The 16,965-nt window shown below is 37.9% G+C and overlaps 1 protein-coding gene across 1 annotated transcript in view; it reads right to left on the bottom strand.

Annotated features, from left to right (window-relative positions):
* ABCA12 (ATP binding cassette subfamily A member 12) overlaps positions 1–11,541 on the bottom strand; it is a 199,192-nt gene extending 187,651 nt beyond the window's left edge. The window contains exon 1 of the mRNA XM_032278308.1: positions 11,104–11,541. Within this exon, the coding sequence (XP_032134199.1) occupies positions 11,104–11,172 (69 nt within the window). The 5' untranslated portion in view covers positions 11,173–11,541. The remainder of the gene's footprint in view (positions 1–11,103) is intronic.
* Positions 11,542–16,965: the final 5,424 nt, after the last annotated feature.

The following is a 16,965-nucleotide window of genomic DNA, read 5'->3' as shown; positions in this document are numbered from 1 at the left end:
ACTGCCTTAGCCGTATCCCAGGGGTTTTGATAGGCTGTTTCATTATTGTTGTTCACTTCAAAGAATTTTTTGATTTCTATATTGTTTTTGACCTAGTGTTCATTCAGGAGTAGGTTATTTAATTTCCATATATTTGCACGGTTGTGAAGGTTCATTTTGAAGTTGGTTTTAGTTTTATTCCACTGTGGTCTGAGAGAGTGTTTAATTTCAATTTTCTTAAATTTATTGAAGCTTGTTTTATGGCCTATCTTATGGTCTATCTTGAAGAAACTTCCATGCACTATTGAATAGAATGTGTATTCTGTGGTTGTTGGATGAAATGTTCTATGTGCATTTGTTAAGTCCATTTGTTCCAAGATAAAGGCTATTCATTGTTTCTTTGTTGACTTTCTGTCTTGATGAACTGCCTAGTGCTGTCAGTGGAGTACTGAAGTCCCCCACTCTTATTGTGTTGCTGTCTATCTCATTTCTTAGGTTTATTGGTAATTGTTCTATAAATTTGGGAGCTCCAGTGTTAGATGTATATATGTTTAGGAATGTAATATTTTGCTGTTGGACAAGGCCTTTACCATTATAAAATGTTCCCCTTTGTCTCTTTTAACTGCTATTGCTTTAAAGTTTGTTTTGCCTGATATAAGAATAGCTACCCCTTTTTGCTTTTGGTGTCCATTTGTGTGAAATGCCTTTTTCCACTCCTTTACTTTAAGTTTATGTGAGTACTTTTGTGCTAGATGAATCTCCTGAAGGCAGCAGATAGTTGGTTGGTGAGTTGTTATCCATTTTGTGGTTCTGTATCTTTTAAGTGGAGCATTTAGGCCATTTACAGTTAATGTTGGTATTGAAATGTGAGGTACCATTGCATTCCTTGTCCTCTTTGTTTCCTGTGTAATTTTGTTTGTTTTTGCTTTTTAACTTGTATTTTGTTTTATAGATTCTGTGTGATTTATGCTTTAAAGAGGTTCTGTTTTGATGTGTTTTCAGAATTTGTTTCAAGATTTAGAGCTCCTTTTAGCAGTTCTTGCAGGCGGTGGCTTGGTAATGGTGAATTCTTTCAGCATTTGTTTGTCTGAAAAAGACTATCTTTTCTTCATATATGATGCTGACATGTATCAGTGGATACAAAATTCTTGGCTGATAATTGTTTTGCTTGAGAAGGCTGAAGATAGGGCCCCAATCCCTTCTAACTTGTGGGTTTTCTGTTGAGAAATCTGCAGTTAATCTGATAGGTTTTCCTTTATAGATTACCTGGTGCTTCTGTCTCACAGCTCTTAAGATTGTTTCCTTTGTGTTAACTGGATAACCTGATGACAGTGTGCCTAGGTAAAGATCTTCTTGCGATGAACTTCCCAGGTATTCTTGGTGCTTCTTGTATTTGCATGTCTAGATCTCTAGCAAGGCTGGGAGGTTTCCCTCAATTATTCTTCCAAATATGTTTTCTAAGCTTTTAGAATACTTTTCTTCCTCAGAAACACCAATTATTCTTAGGTTTGGTGTTTTAACATAATCCCAGACTTCTTGGAGTCTTTGTTCATATTTTCTTATTCTTTTTTCTTTGTCTTTGTTGGATTGGGTTAATTTGAAGAGCTTGTCTTCCAGCTCTGAATTTCTTTCTTCTACTTGTTCAGTTCTATTGCTGAGACTTCCCAGAGTATTTCTCATTTCTAAAAGTGTGTCCAGCGTTTCCTGAATTTTCTATTGTTTTTTTCTTTAAGTGATCTATTTCCTTAAATATTTCTCCTCCACTTCTTGTACCATTTTTTGGATTCCCTTGCACTGGGCTTCACCTTTCTCTGGTCCCTCCCTGATTAGCCTAATGACTAACCTCCTAAATTCTTTTTCAGGTAAATCAGGGACCTCTTCTGGGTTTGGATCTATTGCTGGTGAACTAGTGTGACTTTTTGGGGGTGTTGAAAAGTCTTTTTTTGGTCATATTGCCAGGATTGGTTTTCTCTTTCCTTCTCATTTGGGTAGGCTCTGTCAGAGGGAAAACCTAAGGTTGAAGTCTGTTGTTCAGATTTTTTTGTCCCACAGGGTGTTCCCTTGATGTGGTACTCTCCCCCTTTTCCTGTGGGCATGGCTTCCTGTGAACCAAGAGTAGTGATTGTTGTCTCTCTTCTGGGTCTAACAACCCAGATAGTTTATCAGGCTCCGGACTGGTACTGGGGGTTGCCTGCACAAAGTCCTGTGATGTGGACTGTTTATGGATCTCTCATCCGTGGATACCAGTGCCTTCAGCTTCTCCAGTGGCGATGTGTGTTCAGGAGAGGAGAGTCTCTTTTTCCCACTTCTGCAGCTGAGACACTCACAGTTTTGGAGGGATTTCTTGGGTCCTGCAGGAATAGTTCACTTTCTCAGAGGGTCTATGCCTGATCTCCTCGGGTCCCTGGACCATGTCCCTGCTGCTGCCCAATCTGCGTTTGGTGCAAGCAGGAGCTTCTGTGGGCTCCACACTGACTTTTAAATAATAGCCATTCTGACTGGTATAAGATGGCATCTCAGTGTGGTTTAAATTTACATTTCTCTTATGATTCATGATGTTCAGAATTTTTAATGTATTTGTTGACCACTTGTATTTCTTCTTTTGAGAAATATCTGCTTTTGCCCAGTTTTTAATGGGACTCTTTGTTTTCTTGTCTGAGTTCTTTATAAATTCTAGATATTAATCCATTTTCAGAGGCATAATTTGTAAATAATTTCTCCCATTCTGTAGGTTGTCTGTTAATCCTGTTGATTATTTCTTTGCTATGCAGAAACATTTTGGTTTGATTAAGTCTCATTCGTCTATTTTTGTTTTGTTGCATATGCTTTTGGGGTCTTCATTAAAAATTCTTTGTCTAGGCTGATGTTCAGAAAAGTTTTTCTAGGCTTTCTTCTAGGATTTTTATAGTTTTAGGTCTTATGTTTAGGTTTTTAATTCATCTTGAGTTAATTTTTGTATGTGATGACAAATAGGGATCCAGTTTCATTCTTTTGCATATGGCTAGCTAGTTACCCAGTACCATTTATTGAATAGGGTGTTTCTGCATTGTTATTTTTGTTTCTGCATTGCTATTTTTGTTGGCTTTATTGAATATCAGCTGGATGTAGGCATGTGGCTTTATCTGGGGATTCTCTATTCTATTCCATCGATCTGTGTCTATTTTTGTATCAGTATCATGCTGTTTTAGTTACCACAGCCTTGTAGTACAATTTGAAGTCAGGCAATGTGATGCCTCCAGCTTTGTTCTTTTCCTTAGGGGTACTTTGGCTATTCGGGCTTTCTCTTGGTTCTATGTAAACTTTAGGATTTTGTATTTTAATTCTGTGGAAAATGATGTTAGTAATTTGTTAGGAATTACATTTAGTCTATATATTGCTTTGGGAATATGGTTATTTTAACAATATTGATTCTTCCAATCCATGTGCATGGAATTTTTTCCCATTTATTGGTGTCATCTACAATTTAAAGAAATTAAAGCATCACTGTTTTGTGGCTCTCTGTGTAGATATCTTTCACCTCCTTGGTTAAATATTATATATCTAGGTATTTTTTGTGTGGCTATTTTAAATGGCATTAGGTTTCTGATTTGGTTCTCAGATATCTCACTGTTGGTGTATTAAAAATGCTACTGATTTTTATATGTTGATTTTGTATCCTGAGACTTTACTAAAGTCACTAATCAGTCCCAGAAGTCTTCTAGAGGAGTATTTAGGGTTTTCTAGGTATATAATCATGGTATCAGTGAACAGAGATAAGTTGACTTCCTCTTTTCCAATTTGGATGCCTTTTCTTTCTTTCTCTTGTTGATAAGTCTAGCTAAGACTTCCAATACTATGTTGAATAGAATAGAAGTAGTGAGACTGAACATCCTTGTCTTGTTCCAGTTCTTAGAGAAAATGTTTCAACTTTTCCCCATTCAGCATGATGTTGGCTGGGGGTTTGTCATATATGGCTCTTATTATTTTGAGGTATGTTTCATTTATGCCTAGTCTGCTGAGGGCTTTTTTTTAAATCACAAAAGGATGTTGGATTTTATGGAATGCTTTTTCTGCATCTATTGAGATGGTCATATGGTCTTTGTGCTTAGTTCTGCTTATGTGGTGGATCATGTTTATTGATTCATGTATGTTGAGCCATCCTTGCTTCCTTGATTATGGTGAATTATTATTTTATGTGCTGTTGGATTCAGTTTGCTAGAATTTGTTGAGGATTTTTGCATCTATGCTCAGCAGAAATATTGGCCTGTAGTTTTCTTTTTTGTTGTTGTTGTGTTCTTGCCTGACTTTGATATCATGGTGATACTAGATTTATAGAATGAGTTTGGATGGGAGCACGCCTCTTTGATTTTTTTTTGAATAGTTTCACCAAGATTGGCACCACCCCTTCTTTGTACATCTGGTAAAATTTGGCTGTGAATCCATCTTGTCCTGGGCTTTTTTTAAAATCAGGAGTTTTTTGTTGTTGTTGTTGTTGTTGTTTTTTAAGATTATTGATTTAATTTCATTACTTGTTATCAGTCTGTTCAGGGTTTCTTTTTCTTCCTGGTTCAACCTTGGGGGCTGAATGTTTTCTAGTTTGTGTGAATAGAGGAATTCATAGTAATCTTTGATGATCTTTTCTATTTCTCTGGTAACAGTTGTGATGTCACCTTTATCATTTCTAGTATTTATTTGAATCTTTCTTTTTTCCGTAGTCTAGGGGTGGTCTGTAAATTTTGTTTAGCTTTTCAAAGGATCAACTTTTCATTCATTGAAACTTTCTATCATTTTTTGCTTCAATCTCATTTATTTTTGCTGTAATCTGTTATTTCTTTTATTCTGATAGCTTTTACTTTGTTTTGCTCTTGTTTTTCTAGTATGTTGAAGTTTGATGTTAAGTTGCTAATTTGAGATCCTTCAATCTTTTTGATGTAAGCATTTAATGCTATAAACTTTCCTTTCAGTACTGCATTAGCTATATCCTAGTAGTTTTGGTATGCTGTGTCTTTGTTTTCATTTGTTTTGAATAATTTTTTTTTAAATTTCTGTCATTATTTTACTGTTTACACAAAAGTTGTTTAGAAGCAAGTTGTTTTGTTTCCATGTACTTGTGTAGTTTTTGAAAGTCTCTCCTTGATATTAATTTCCAATCTTATTCCACTGTGGTCCAAGAAGATACTCTATATGATTTCAATTGTTCTGAATTTATTGAGACATTCTTCTCATCTGTGCATGAAACATTCTCCAAAATGTCCATTCAGTTAATTTTGGAGAATGTATCATACACAGATTAGAAGAATGTATATTCAGCAGTTGTTGGGTGTAATGTTATATAAATATCTATTAGGTCATTTTGCTCTATAGATCAATTTAAGTCCACAGTTTCCTTGTCGATTTTCTGTGTTGATTATCTGTCTAGAGATATCAGTGGGATGCTGAAGTCCACCACTATTATTGTATTGTTATTAACCTGTTTTCCTAGGCCTAGAAGTATTTATTTTATGAATCTAGATGCTTCAGTATTGGGTTCATATATATTTGAGATAGTTAAATCTTCTTGTTGTATTGAACCTTTTGTCGTTATGTAATGCCTTTGTCTTTTTTTTTTTAACATGTTGTTGGTTTGATGTCTGTTTATCTGATATGAGAATGGCTACTCCTGCTTGTTTTTCTTTTCCATTTGTGTGATATATCTTTTTCTACCTGTTTACTTTGAGTCTGAATGCATTGTTAGCCAGTAGGTGAGTCTCTTGTAGGCAGAAGATGCTTTTGTCTTTTTTAAAAATCCTATTTGTCACTCTATATATTTTAAGTGGGGCAGTGAGGTCATTTATGTTAAAAGTTAATATCGACATGTGAGATTTTGCTCCTAATGCAATGTTGTTAGCGTGTTCTTCTGAGGTTTCTACTGTGCAATTGCTTTACAAGATCTGTGAGCTCTGTACTTATACATCTTTTTCTAATGACAAGTGCCATCCTTTTGTTTCTATGTATAGAAATCCTTTGAAAATTTCTTGTAGGATCAGGCTAATGATGACAAATTCTCTTAGTGTTTGCTTGTCTGGGAAATACTTTATTTCTCCTTCATTTATGAAGCTCAGTTTGGCAGGATATAAAATTCTGGCTGGCATTTTTCCTTCTTTAAGGAGGCTAAAAATAGATCCTCATCTTTTTTATTATAGGCCTTCTGCTGAGAAGTCCACTGTTAGTGGACTTTATAGGTGCTTTGACTCTTTTTCTAACTGGCTTTTTTTTTTTTTTCTGTATGGACCTTGGATGGTCTGGTGACCATATGGCTTGGTAACGTTTGGCCTGCATAAACTTTCACAAGTCTCCCCTAAATTTATCCTTATGTCTGGTAATATCTGGATGTCTATCACTCAAGCAAGATTAGGGAAATTTTCTTGAATTATTCTCTAAAATGTGTTTTCCAAGTTGTTTACTTTTTCTCCTCTATCAAGAATTCCAATAATGTGTAGGTTTGGTCACTTTACGTAATCTCATTTTTCTCATAGGCTTTGCCATCTTAATGGAAGATAAACTCTTATGTCTTCTAGTCTTTCAGCCTGCCATCTCTTAGCTGGCCCAGGACTCTTTCCTGTCATCAACAAGCATCTCATTAGGTAAGACTTCCTGTTGCTAACCATCTCTGCTGGAATGTTTCTTCATTATTTCATTATTTTTAAAGTTAAATTATGAGCCCAGCAGGATAGCAACTGCATTGGGTTGATTTTCTCTATTATCTAACATTTCTGTTAGTACTATTGTATTTTTCTTTACTCTCCTGTAGTATTCATTTTTTTTTGTCAATACAATTGAGAATTGATATTGCTACAAATATTAAAAATCATCAATTTCTAAGGCCTTCTTACCAGATATGATCTGTTCTTCGGTAGGCTAATCGTTAAGCAGGGATAAGAGAACGTTGGGGGAATAAACTAAACTCAGAAGCGATAGAGAAGCATAAGGAAGTAATGGAAAGAATAAATTAATGGTTGGGGAAATCTGACTTTGAGCTTTAAATTTACTGTGTGACCTTGGACAAGTCCCGTGAGCTGTCTAGGACCCTGTAAAATTAAGTCAGTTTGCTATGTCCCAATATTCCAGAATTCCAATATCTTACTTTACAAAAAAAAGAGAGAGACATTTACTCCAATAACAATTTTGAGGGAAGTCACCACCAAAATTAAAAATTCCCTTTTTTATAGCCAAACCAAATATTTAGCTTATATTTTTCTCATTATGTTTTTCAGATTCTCTCCTCAGTTTCTATTTTAGCATACATTTTTCTTTTTCTTTTTTGAGAGTCAAGCTTTTTTGCCCAGGCTAGAGTATAGTGGCACAATCTAGGCTCGCTGCAGCCTCGACCTCCCAGGCTCAGGTAATCCTCCCACCTCAGCCTCCCAAATAGCTAGAAACACAGGCATGTGCCACCATTCCCAGCTAATTTTTTGTATTTTTTCATAGAAACAGGGTTTACCATGTTGCCCATGCTGGTCTTAAACTCCTATGCTCAAGTCACCCATCTGCCTCAGCCTCTCAAAGGATTATAGGCATAAGTCACTGCACCTGGCCAGCATATACTTTTCAAAAAATTTTATTTATTTTTCTTTTTTGAGACAGAGTCTCACTCTATCACACAGACTGGAGTGCAGTGGCACAATCTCAGCTCACTGAAACCTCCAACTCTCAGGTTCAAGTGATTCTCCTGACTTAGCCTCCCATTAGCTGGGGTTACAGGTGTGCACCACCATGCCCAGATAATTTTTGAATCTTTTTTAGTAGAGACAGAGTTTTGCCACATTGGCCAGGCTGGTCTTGAGCTCCTAACCTCAAGCGATCCACCTGCTTCTGCCTATCAGAGTGCTAGGATTTCAGGCATGAGCCACTGCACTCAGCCCCAGCATATGCTTTTATAATCAACACATCTCCCCATTAATCTGCAGTCTATCTTAATAATTTTACTATATCTTTCTTTTTCTTTGCTTGTTTCATGTGTCATCTTTCTCCATTAATAGATTCTAAACTTCTTCCCCTTTGAATTATTCTTCCTACCACCTTGTGGTGGGATTTCTAAAAACTATTGGGCAAAGTTGTCATGGTGGTGATGCTGGCATTTTTCTTTACCATTAAACTGGCCCCTTTAGTACTTGGGAGGCTGAGGCAGGAGAATCGCTTGAACCTGGTAGGTGGAGGTTGCAGTGAGCTGAGATGGTGCCACTGCACTCCATACATTTCCTGTTTCCACAGCTTAATTTCTGTTTTTCTGTGAGTAAAAGTACATTTTTAAAGTGCAGATTTTGGGATGATTATGAATATAGAAATATGAATGTTTGCATTTTAAATTACTATTTGATGGATAACCAAGTCTAATTCCTATGCAAACTCTTCTCCCCAAATTCATATGTGCCTTCTTTTCACATTTCATCCATTTTCTAATTTGCCTATATTTTCTCTTTATACAATTTTTTTCATTTACTCCCCCTTTAGATCTTTAATTCCAAATTCCAACCTCTTATTCCTCTCTTTTTAAGTGTAATGCCATCACACATATATTCTTCCCACCTGTATCTTCTTCTTCCCAATATGGAGAGATGGAGCTGACCCCAGGCAAAACTGTGAAGGAAATTTATCTTTCTTTGCCCTTTCACCCTCCACTTAGAATTCCCCTTCCTTTTCCTTTTGCATCACCATTTTCTACAGGTCTCTCTTGTCCCTCTGGTTGGTTATAATGGATTCAGGCTGGCCTTCTGAAGTGTCCCAAATTTTGGACTTTTTCTGACCTTACTTACTGCCATGAAGACTTATCTGTCATGGTTTCCATTTGTTTAAGATGTGCTTAAGATCTGAATCATTCCATTTCCCCAAATGAATTAGTGGCTCATGTATTCTTCCTCCCTAGGAAAAGTATAGTTACCAGAGTTTATTTAGGGGTTTTGGCTAGATGGGAATAATGCAAGGTGTCATGCTGGAAATACTTTTAATATATCTGACTTGCATCCCCCCAAATATTTTACCATGTCCAGCAAACAATTACTAAAATGAAGAGAAACCCTAAAGGAGAAAATTGTTATACCCACTACTTTCAAGATGAGGAAAAAACTTGTCATTACAATTTCTAAATATAAAATTTCTCAATGAAGAACAATGTATTCACCTGAGATTTGGGTGGTTTCTTTTCTGTAACTTTTTTTCACAAAATAGAGTTGTGAAAGAAACAGACCTCAGCATTCAAATTATTGGCAAGAACACAAAGATATTAGTTCCTCCATGTTTTTGTTTTTAGCTATTGACTTTTTATCACTTGCAAACTTTACTGTATGTGGATTTCTTCCTTTTACCCACACTCTCTTCCCCTGAATTTCCTTTCATTATTAATTTGCATAAAATATGACACACATTGCCTCAAATCCCTCACTAATCTATCTGCTAAGTGTGTCACCATTATAGAGCACTTTGAAATACATTAGCACATTTGGTACTTCCCCCAAAATGAGTTAGATGTGGCAGGCTTCATGCCACATCTAACTAATCACGTCACATCTAACTCATCATGCCACATCATGGTGGGAAAGCCAGCACTTAGAGAAACTGTCTTAAACTACTTAAGTTACATGAGGAGCAGTGGCAGGGGCCCCAACACGCATCCTCTGACCACATCCACACACCCAGAATCATTTCCCTGCTAATGCCACACAGAATCAACCGCGTGATAATTACAGGAGGTTTTTCTTCTTCCCCTCCCCCAGTTAAAAAACAAATAAAAACATGAATGAGGCTGGGCGTGGTGACTCACACCTGTATCCAGCACTTTGGGAGGCCGAGGTGGGTGGATCACAAGGTCAAGAGATCAAGACCATCCTGGCCAACATGGTGAAGTCCCGCTTCTACTAAAAATACAAAAATTAGCTGGGTGTGGTGGTGGATGCCTTTAGTCCCAGCTACTCGGGAGGCTGAGGCGGGAAAATCACTTGAATCCAGTAGGTGCACTCCAGCCTGGTGACAGAGTAAGACTTCCATCTCAAAAAAAAAAAAAAAAAAAAAAAAAAGAAAAGAAAAGGAAAACAACAACAAAAAAAGAATAAGTTTATAATTTTATATTCAAACCCCACACCCATGCAATCACATGCCTTATGATTTTAAAACCCTACCCACAAAATTCACAAGAGTAAGTAAACATCTACGTCGTCCTCTTACTACACACATCAAAACACTCAAGTAAAGTGTCAGGCACTGCAAGCAAGCCTAGAGTGAGATAAGGTGCTCAGGTAAAATGCTAGTTTCTGTGATGCATATTATTTGCATAATAGTTACTCATTCAAGGTTGGGAATTGCCACTTTAAAATAAAGTATATTGAACATCTTTTTGGATTTCCCTGATTTTCAAACGTTCTTCTGAATATATAACAATTCACAGAAACCATTTCCTTTCTCACTCATCCTGGGATCGATCTGATGAGGATCTAATAGCTGACTTTGTAATTAGAATGCAAACATTAATGTAAGAGTACAAAAAAAAGACGTTGTAATGAGCAAAGAGAAGACAGATTGTAGCAGTAAAGTTAAGTGATTCACTAATATTCTTAAAACATGGCACATCTATACTCTTGTTTGGCATTTCCATTAAATGATTTTTAGATACTAAAATTTTTCAGCTGCTTTTCTGTACTAATGGCCTTCAAACTATTTCCGTTCTGTATTTTACCTTTCAACCAAACTATCTACAGCTTTTGGTTTTCTAATATATTTCTCACCATATATTGTACATTTCAAATAATACTTTTCTTTCCTCTATCGCATTTTTAACTAAATTCATTAAGAAAAATACTGAAAGCATTTTGGCTTGAACCCAGAATTCAGCATTCCAGTTCAGCCAGTAACAAGTCATGTTCTTTTCTTTGCCCAGGGCATGTTCTGGTTTACTCTTTTAATTTACTGAAATCAAAAGGCTGCTTTGGGGGGCATGTTAAGACTCGCTCCCTTAGCTATAAGACAGACAGGGGGATGAATTCTAAATATCTTACTTCCTGCTTTGGGAAATGCCTTTAAACTCTTCTGTTTTTACTTTTCATTAACATCACGTTTTAGGGTTACCTGGCGTATTGCCCCGTGCCCCACATTCTCACACTTTTTTTTTTAACTCACCGGCTGCCTTTTTACACCCAGCCAATTTTTCCAGACCAGGATCCGAAGCTGATGAAACTGGGAAGCCATCCTTCAAACACCCCAAATGAGAGAATCCCTCTTCTTTTCACCACTTGACAAATGAAGAATTGATGTCCCGTCCAACTTGCTGTATGTCAGTGTATCAGTATGCTTTTCACGGCATAGCTTCCTTTAGGGCTGGGGTAAGAAACCCACAATTCTTCTGTTTCTGCTGGATTTTTCCCTGTGGTTAATCCTTAACCAAGAAGCACTTCTCAGTCAACTCTTCTTCCAAAAGAAGGACCCAGATCAGTATCTTTAGGTGGCTTATGCTTATTTTAAAATAATATCCAGTTGCTTGAAGTCCAGACTCAAGAGAGAATGAGCATCATTCAGACAATGCCTCACTGAAAAAAAAAAAAAGAAAGAAGCAACAGCTGAACCCACACCTCCTACTCTCCATGAAATTAATTGCCTATCCACACCTTAGAGAGCATGTCACCTGCACTGGATGCGTCACAGGAATTAGGGGTGGGACCCTTGCCAGGCCAGTAGGACTTGTCCTACATTCTCTTGTCTTCTTTCCTGCACAAAGTGTCTGCCCTAGCAGAGGCAGGGCGCAGAGAGCATTTCACAGACACTGGGCCCAGTGACTCTTTAATATTAAAGTGTCATTAAAACGATTTAAGTCAATACAGCCAGAGCTTAGCTGCAAAGCTCTGAGCCTCAGCCCATCATTAGACATACTAGGGAAAGTATCATCTTTAACCTAAAGTTGAATGTTTTGATTTTAAGGGCAGTGACTATGTTGGCCAGGTCCCACATTTCATCACAATTTACTAGGTTAAGCACAGTGCAAAAAAGGAAAGGTAGGCTGCAGAGGACATAAATGATAAACTGGAGGTTGGGTACGGTGGCTCATGCCTGTAATCCCAGCACTTTGATAGGCAGAGGCGGGCAGATCACCTGAGATCAGGAGCTCGAGGCCAGCCTGACCAATATCTCTACTAAAAATACAAAATTATCTGGGCATGGTGAGTGCATGCCTGTAGTCTCAGCTACTCGGGAGGCTGAGGCAGGAGAATAGCTTGAACCCTGAAGTGAGCAGAGGTGCATTGCACTCCAGCCTGGACAACAAGAGGGAAATTCTGTCTCAATAAATGAATGAATGAATGAATGAATGAATGACAAACTGGAGTCTTTCAATTTGGGAGTGGAGATTCATGTGTCTATTACAGGCAAGCCACACTGTTTCAGGCTCTTATGATAAAGGGGACAATAGGCTGATCCAAGATATTTCTATTTCCTCTTTCCATGATACATCACTCCCTTTCTAAGCCCCTGCCTTTCAAAGTTATCCCCAAGTTGACATCTTCAATGAAGTCTTTTTGGGTATACCCCATAGGATAGACTCTCTTGCCTTTGAGTCCAGCATCATTTGTTTTGCTTTCTCTCAAGGAACTTAAAGTTTTGCATTATTTTTATTTGTATATGTCTTATTTTTCCTACACGATTATACATTATTTGAGGACACGGACTATTTTATATTATAGTACTTTACATATCATTAGTGCTCAATACTTGTTGCTGAATGTAATTGAATAAACTACTGGAGCCAAGGCTAGTGAAGTGAAGCTCCCCTTTGATACTCACACTTACCCTGATGAATCCAGACTCTACCTGCAAAATCCATTAAAGCACTGTTAAGAATTCTCCCTTCACCTAGGTGAGATGCCTCAAGCCTGTGATCCCAGCACTTTGGGAGGCCAAGACAGGCAGATCACCTGAAGTCAGGAGTTCGAGACCAGCCTGGCCAACGTGGTCAAACCCTGTATCTACCAAAAATACAAAAAAAGTAGCCAGGAATGGTAGGGCATGCCCGTAATCCCAGCTACTCAGGAGGCTGAGGCAGGAGGATTGCTTGAACCTGGGAAGTGGAGGTTTCAGTAAGCCGAGGTCATGCCACTGCACTCCAGCCTGGGCAGCCTAGCAAGGCTCCATCTCAAAAAAAGAAAAAAAAGAAAAAAAGAAAAGAAAAAAGAAAAAAAAATGAAATCTAGCACAGATCCTGCCTCATAGTAAGTGGTCAGTTAATTCTTATTAAATAATTGGGTAGCAACATTTGCTAAGGACTTATTGAATGATCATAGGAGGCCTATTATATAGAAATTGTCATTATTTACCATTTTCAGTGGAAGGAAGTGATGTTTAGAAGGGCCATAACTTGCTGGAATTCACCTAGTTAGCAGTGAGAAGAGCTGGAACAGCAGAAAAGGAACTCCAACCTCGTTTCTGTACTTTAAGCTCTGTGCTATGTTGTTTCCAGCCCCATGTATAATACTTTACAGGAAGAGCTGAGAGACAAATGAACATCAGGGATTTTCCCTGTTTCTCTACGGGGCCTATAAATCACTTGTAGAGATGCTTTCTGTAAGTACACCCATGAAAAATTATTGCCAAAATGAGTGCACAAAGACTAGTTGCTCCAGGAATTCGGGAAAAGGCAGGCTGCTCTTTCAGGCTTCTTGATAGAGCCTCATGGTGCTTCCCAGCCTGGATCTTGCCAGCTTCATCAGTTGTTTCTCCACCTTCAGCCGTCCCTCCTGCCATCTGCTAGAATACTTTAGATGAGGACTGTTCACTTTCAGGCTTTGGTCATGCTGTTCCCTCTGCCCAAAATGAAATTGTGCTCATTCTCAAATGACTGACTCAAGTGTTACTTCCTCTCTGAAGCCTTTTCCAGCACTTCCACTCACCACACCCCCTCCCCCGGCTGAATTAATCACCCCTTCATCTGTTTTCCCATAAGGCTTTGTTCACACAGATAGTCAACTCCCTTATTACCTTCTGTGATAGTCAGTCTGTCTCTCTGTCTATACTCTGAGCCCCTTGAGTACGGGGCCCATGTCTCATGGAACACCACAATTTTGAGATTAATTCTATATTCCTGAATGGTGAGAATTCTGACCCAACTAGATCGCAGAGCTGGTGTGAAGTAGTAGAAGGTAAAGTTGGAGAGTTAGGGACCTAAAGCTAAAGAGGAGAAGATGTCATATTGAGGATTTAGAATGAGATGTTCCCGGCAACTCTTCTTAAAAGACAGAGTGTGACAAAACCAATGCTGTGGGAAGATGAAAATGTTAGTAGAGTGAGACATGGATTGAAGTTGAGACTTGAAAAGAAAAAACAAGTGAATTGAGCTAGTGATGATGTGAAACAGTTCAGAAATTTTAACAGCAACCAGATTGTAATTTTACTCCTTCTCAAGACTGGTTTTTGTCTACAGCACCAGTGACAACTCTTTTTTTTTTTTTTAACCATTAACTGACTTTTACATTAAGGTGCTATAGGTTACTCATTGTACACAGGACCTGATCTCTATAATAAATCTGTGAGGTCAACATTATCACACCTACTGTATAGATGAAATGCATAGGTCAAGCAACCTCCTGAGGCCACAGAGATAATGAGTGTCAGAACAGTGATTTGAACCCAGGTTTCCATGTCTGCAAAGCCTGTTCTCCAATAGGCCCTCCTAAAGCAAGCATGGATAAGAAATCATGGCAAGTGCATGCATTTAACCCAGGTGGAAATGTGCAACAAGTTGGGAAATTGAAGCTAACTCATGACAAAAATAACAGCATCCTTCTTTTACAAGAAGGGTGGGACTCCACCCAAGGATTACAATAATGAGGCACCAGTTGCTAATACCTTATTACCTAAGATCCACTTGCGATCTAAGACGTTGATAGCTGATGCTATGAAGCAGGTGGGTGTGAGGAAGGTATCACATTCAGGATTTTCAAGTGCTTTATCAGCACTGAGCCACTCCAATGATAATGTAGACAGAATTATGTCAAGAAGCAACTGGTAAAAATATGATCTACAAAATCCAAAAGCAAGACGTATTTCAAGAGAGCTTTAAAAAGCCCCGCCCACTCCTAGCTGTTACAAAGCACCTTATCCCTCCAAGGTGTTTGCAATGGCACAGAATTCCTCATCAAAAATAACACAGTCATGTCAGAGACCAAATTTGATAAATCAATCGATTATCTTACATTGAGCCATGTGAGTATGGGAATTTCAGGGTGATTTCGCATCTTGCCAAGAATTACTCATCCACTCACTCAGGGTGGTAATAATTTTCTTAAACTGATAAAGTATGTTGAATTAATTGATTTTACTACATATGTAGCTGTAATCTTATGAGACTAAGAAAAAAAACTGATGCTTGTAAAATTTAGAATTTTGGCCAACCTATGCAAACTGACGGAAAGATCTGGGATAAGTTATTCAGAAAGATCATCTCCTCTTTTTGCAATGTCAGTTTTAATAATCCTCCATTTTAAAAGAAAAATGAAAATGAAAAATAATATATTTTCTTCTTGATTTATGTTTTCCCCCTTATAAAATCTTAAACAGCTTAAAAGACAAATCTATACATTTATCAAGTACCATTTGTTTCTTCATTGAAAAAATACAACAAACCAATTTTTGCATGTGTCTTAGTCTTTGATGACTGCCCTATTCCCCAAAGCAATTTAAAAAAGAATATCCCAATAGTAAAGGTTTCTATTGCATGCATCTCTCGGGCACAACAGAAACTATCTTAGAAAAGATGGATTTTCTTAAATAAGCTAGAAAATAATCATTCCTAGCATTTTCAAATTCCAACTTATAAGGAAAATAAGCCACCCAGTTATCTGTCCCCTCAATCTTGAGCAACACACAGCTTTTCTATATATTTTGCATGTGCAACTACTATTGTATTACTTTGAAAGCCTAAGACTGGGGGTGGGGGAAGGAACGATTCAGCACTGATTTCAATTCAAATCAATAATCAAACATTATAGTTGAAAAGTCACATTCAGGCACTAACTGATCAGCAATATTTTGTTTTTGTTTTTTGAGACACAGTCTTGCTCTGTCACCCAGGCTGGAGTACCAGAGGCATAATCTCAGCTCACTGTGACCTCTGCCTCCTGGGTTCAAGCGATTCTCCTGCCTCAGTCTCCTAAGTAGCTGCGATTACAGGCATGCACCACTGCACCCAGCTAATTTTTTGTATTTTTGATAGAGACAGGGTTTCAACATATTGGCCATGCTGGTTTCAAATGCCTGACCTCAAGTGAGTTTGAAGCTTCCCAAAGTGCTGGAGTTATAAACGTTAAGCCACCACGCCGGGCCTGATCAGCAATATTTTGGAACCAGGGGAGAAGGAAAAGAAAGCTATGAGGGGAATGAAAGGAAACAACTGTCCCAGCACTTTGGGAGGCCAAGGTGGGTGGATCATGAGGTCAGGAGATTGAGACCATCTTGGCCAACATGTTGAAACCTCCTCTCTACTAAAAATACACAAATTAACCAGGCATGGTGGCTCATGCTTGTAATCCCAGCTACTTGGGAGGCTGAGGCAGGAGCATCATTTGAACCAGGGAGGTGGAGGTGGCAGTGAGTTGAGATCATGCCACCTCACTCCAGCCTGGTGACAGAGCAAGCCTCTGTCTGAAAAAAAAAAAAAAAGTGATTGGCATGTACAGTGGTAGCTGACAGCTTGACTCCTGAACAAGAGAATGTATTTTTTAAACAGAGTAGGATAAATTCACAAGTCCACACTCAAAAATATCCATTTTTGTATGTGTTTCTATAGACATAAATATGTACCCATATATGCTTTACAAATATGTAGCTAGAGATAAAAAGCATATGCAAAAGTATGTAAAAAAATTTTACAAAATTTTCACCATTAGATAAGCACACATGGATTGTAAATGCAAAGAAAATGGTATAAAATAAAAATGAAACATCTGGCTCCCCAGATATGCATTATAATGAGTGTTTTAATGATAGCATGTGACAAGC

The sequence above is a fragment of the Sapajus apella genome, unplaced genomic scaffold (genome assembly GCF_009761245.1).
Source record: "Sapajus apella isolate SASKATOON/1434 unplaced genomic scaffold, GSC_monkey_1.0 scaffold10, whole genome shotgun sequence".
In the NCBI taxonomy this organism is placed as follows: Eukaryota; Metazoa; Chordata; class Mammalia; order Primates; family Cebidae; genus Sapajus; species Sapajus apella.
Note: the sequence above shows the minus strand (reverse complement) of the source record. Positions and strands in the feature narration are given on the sequence as shown.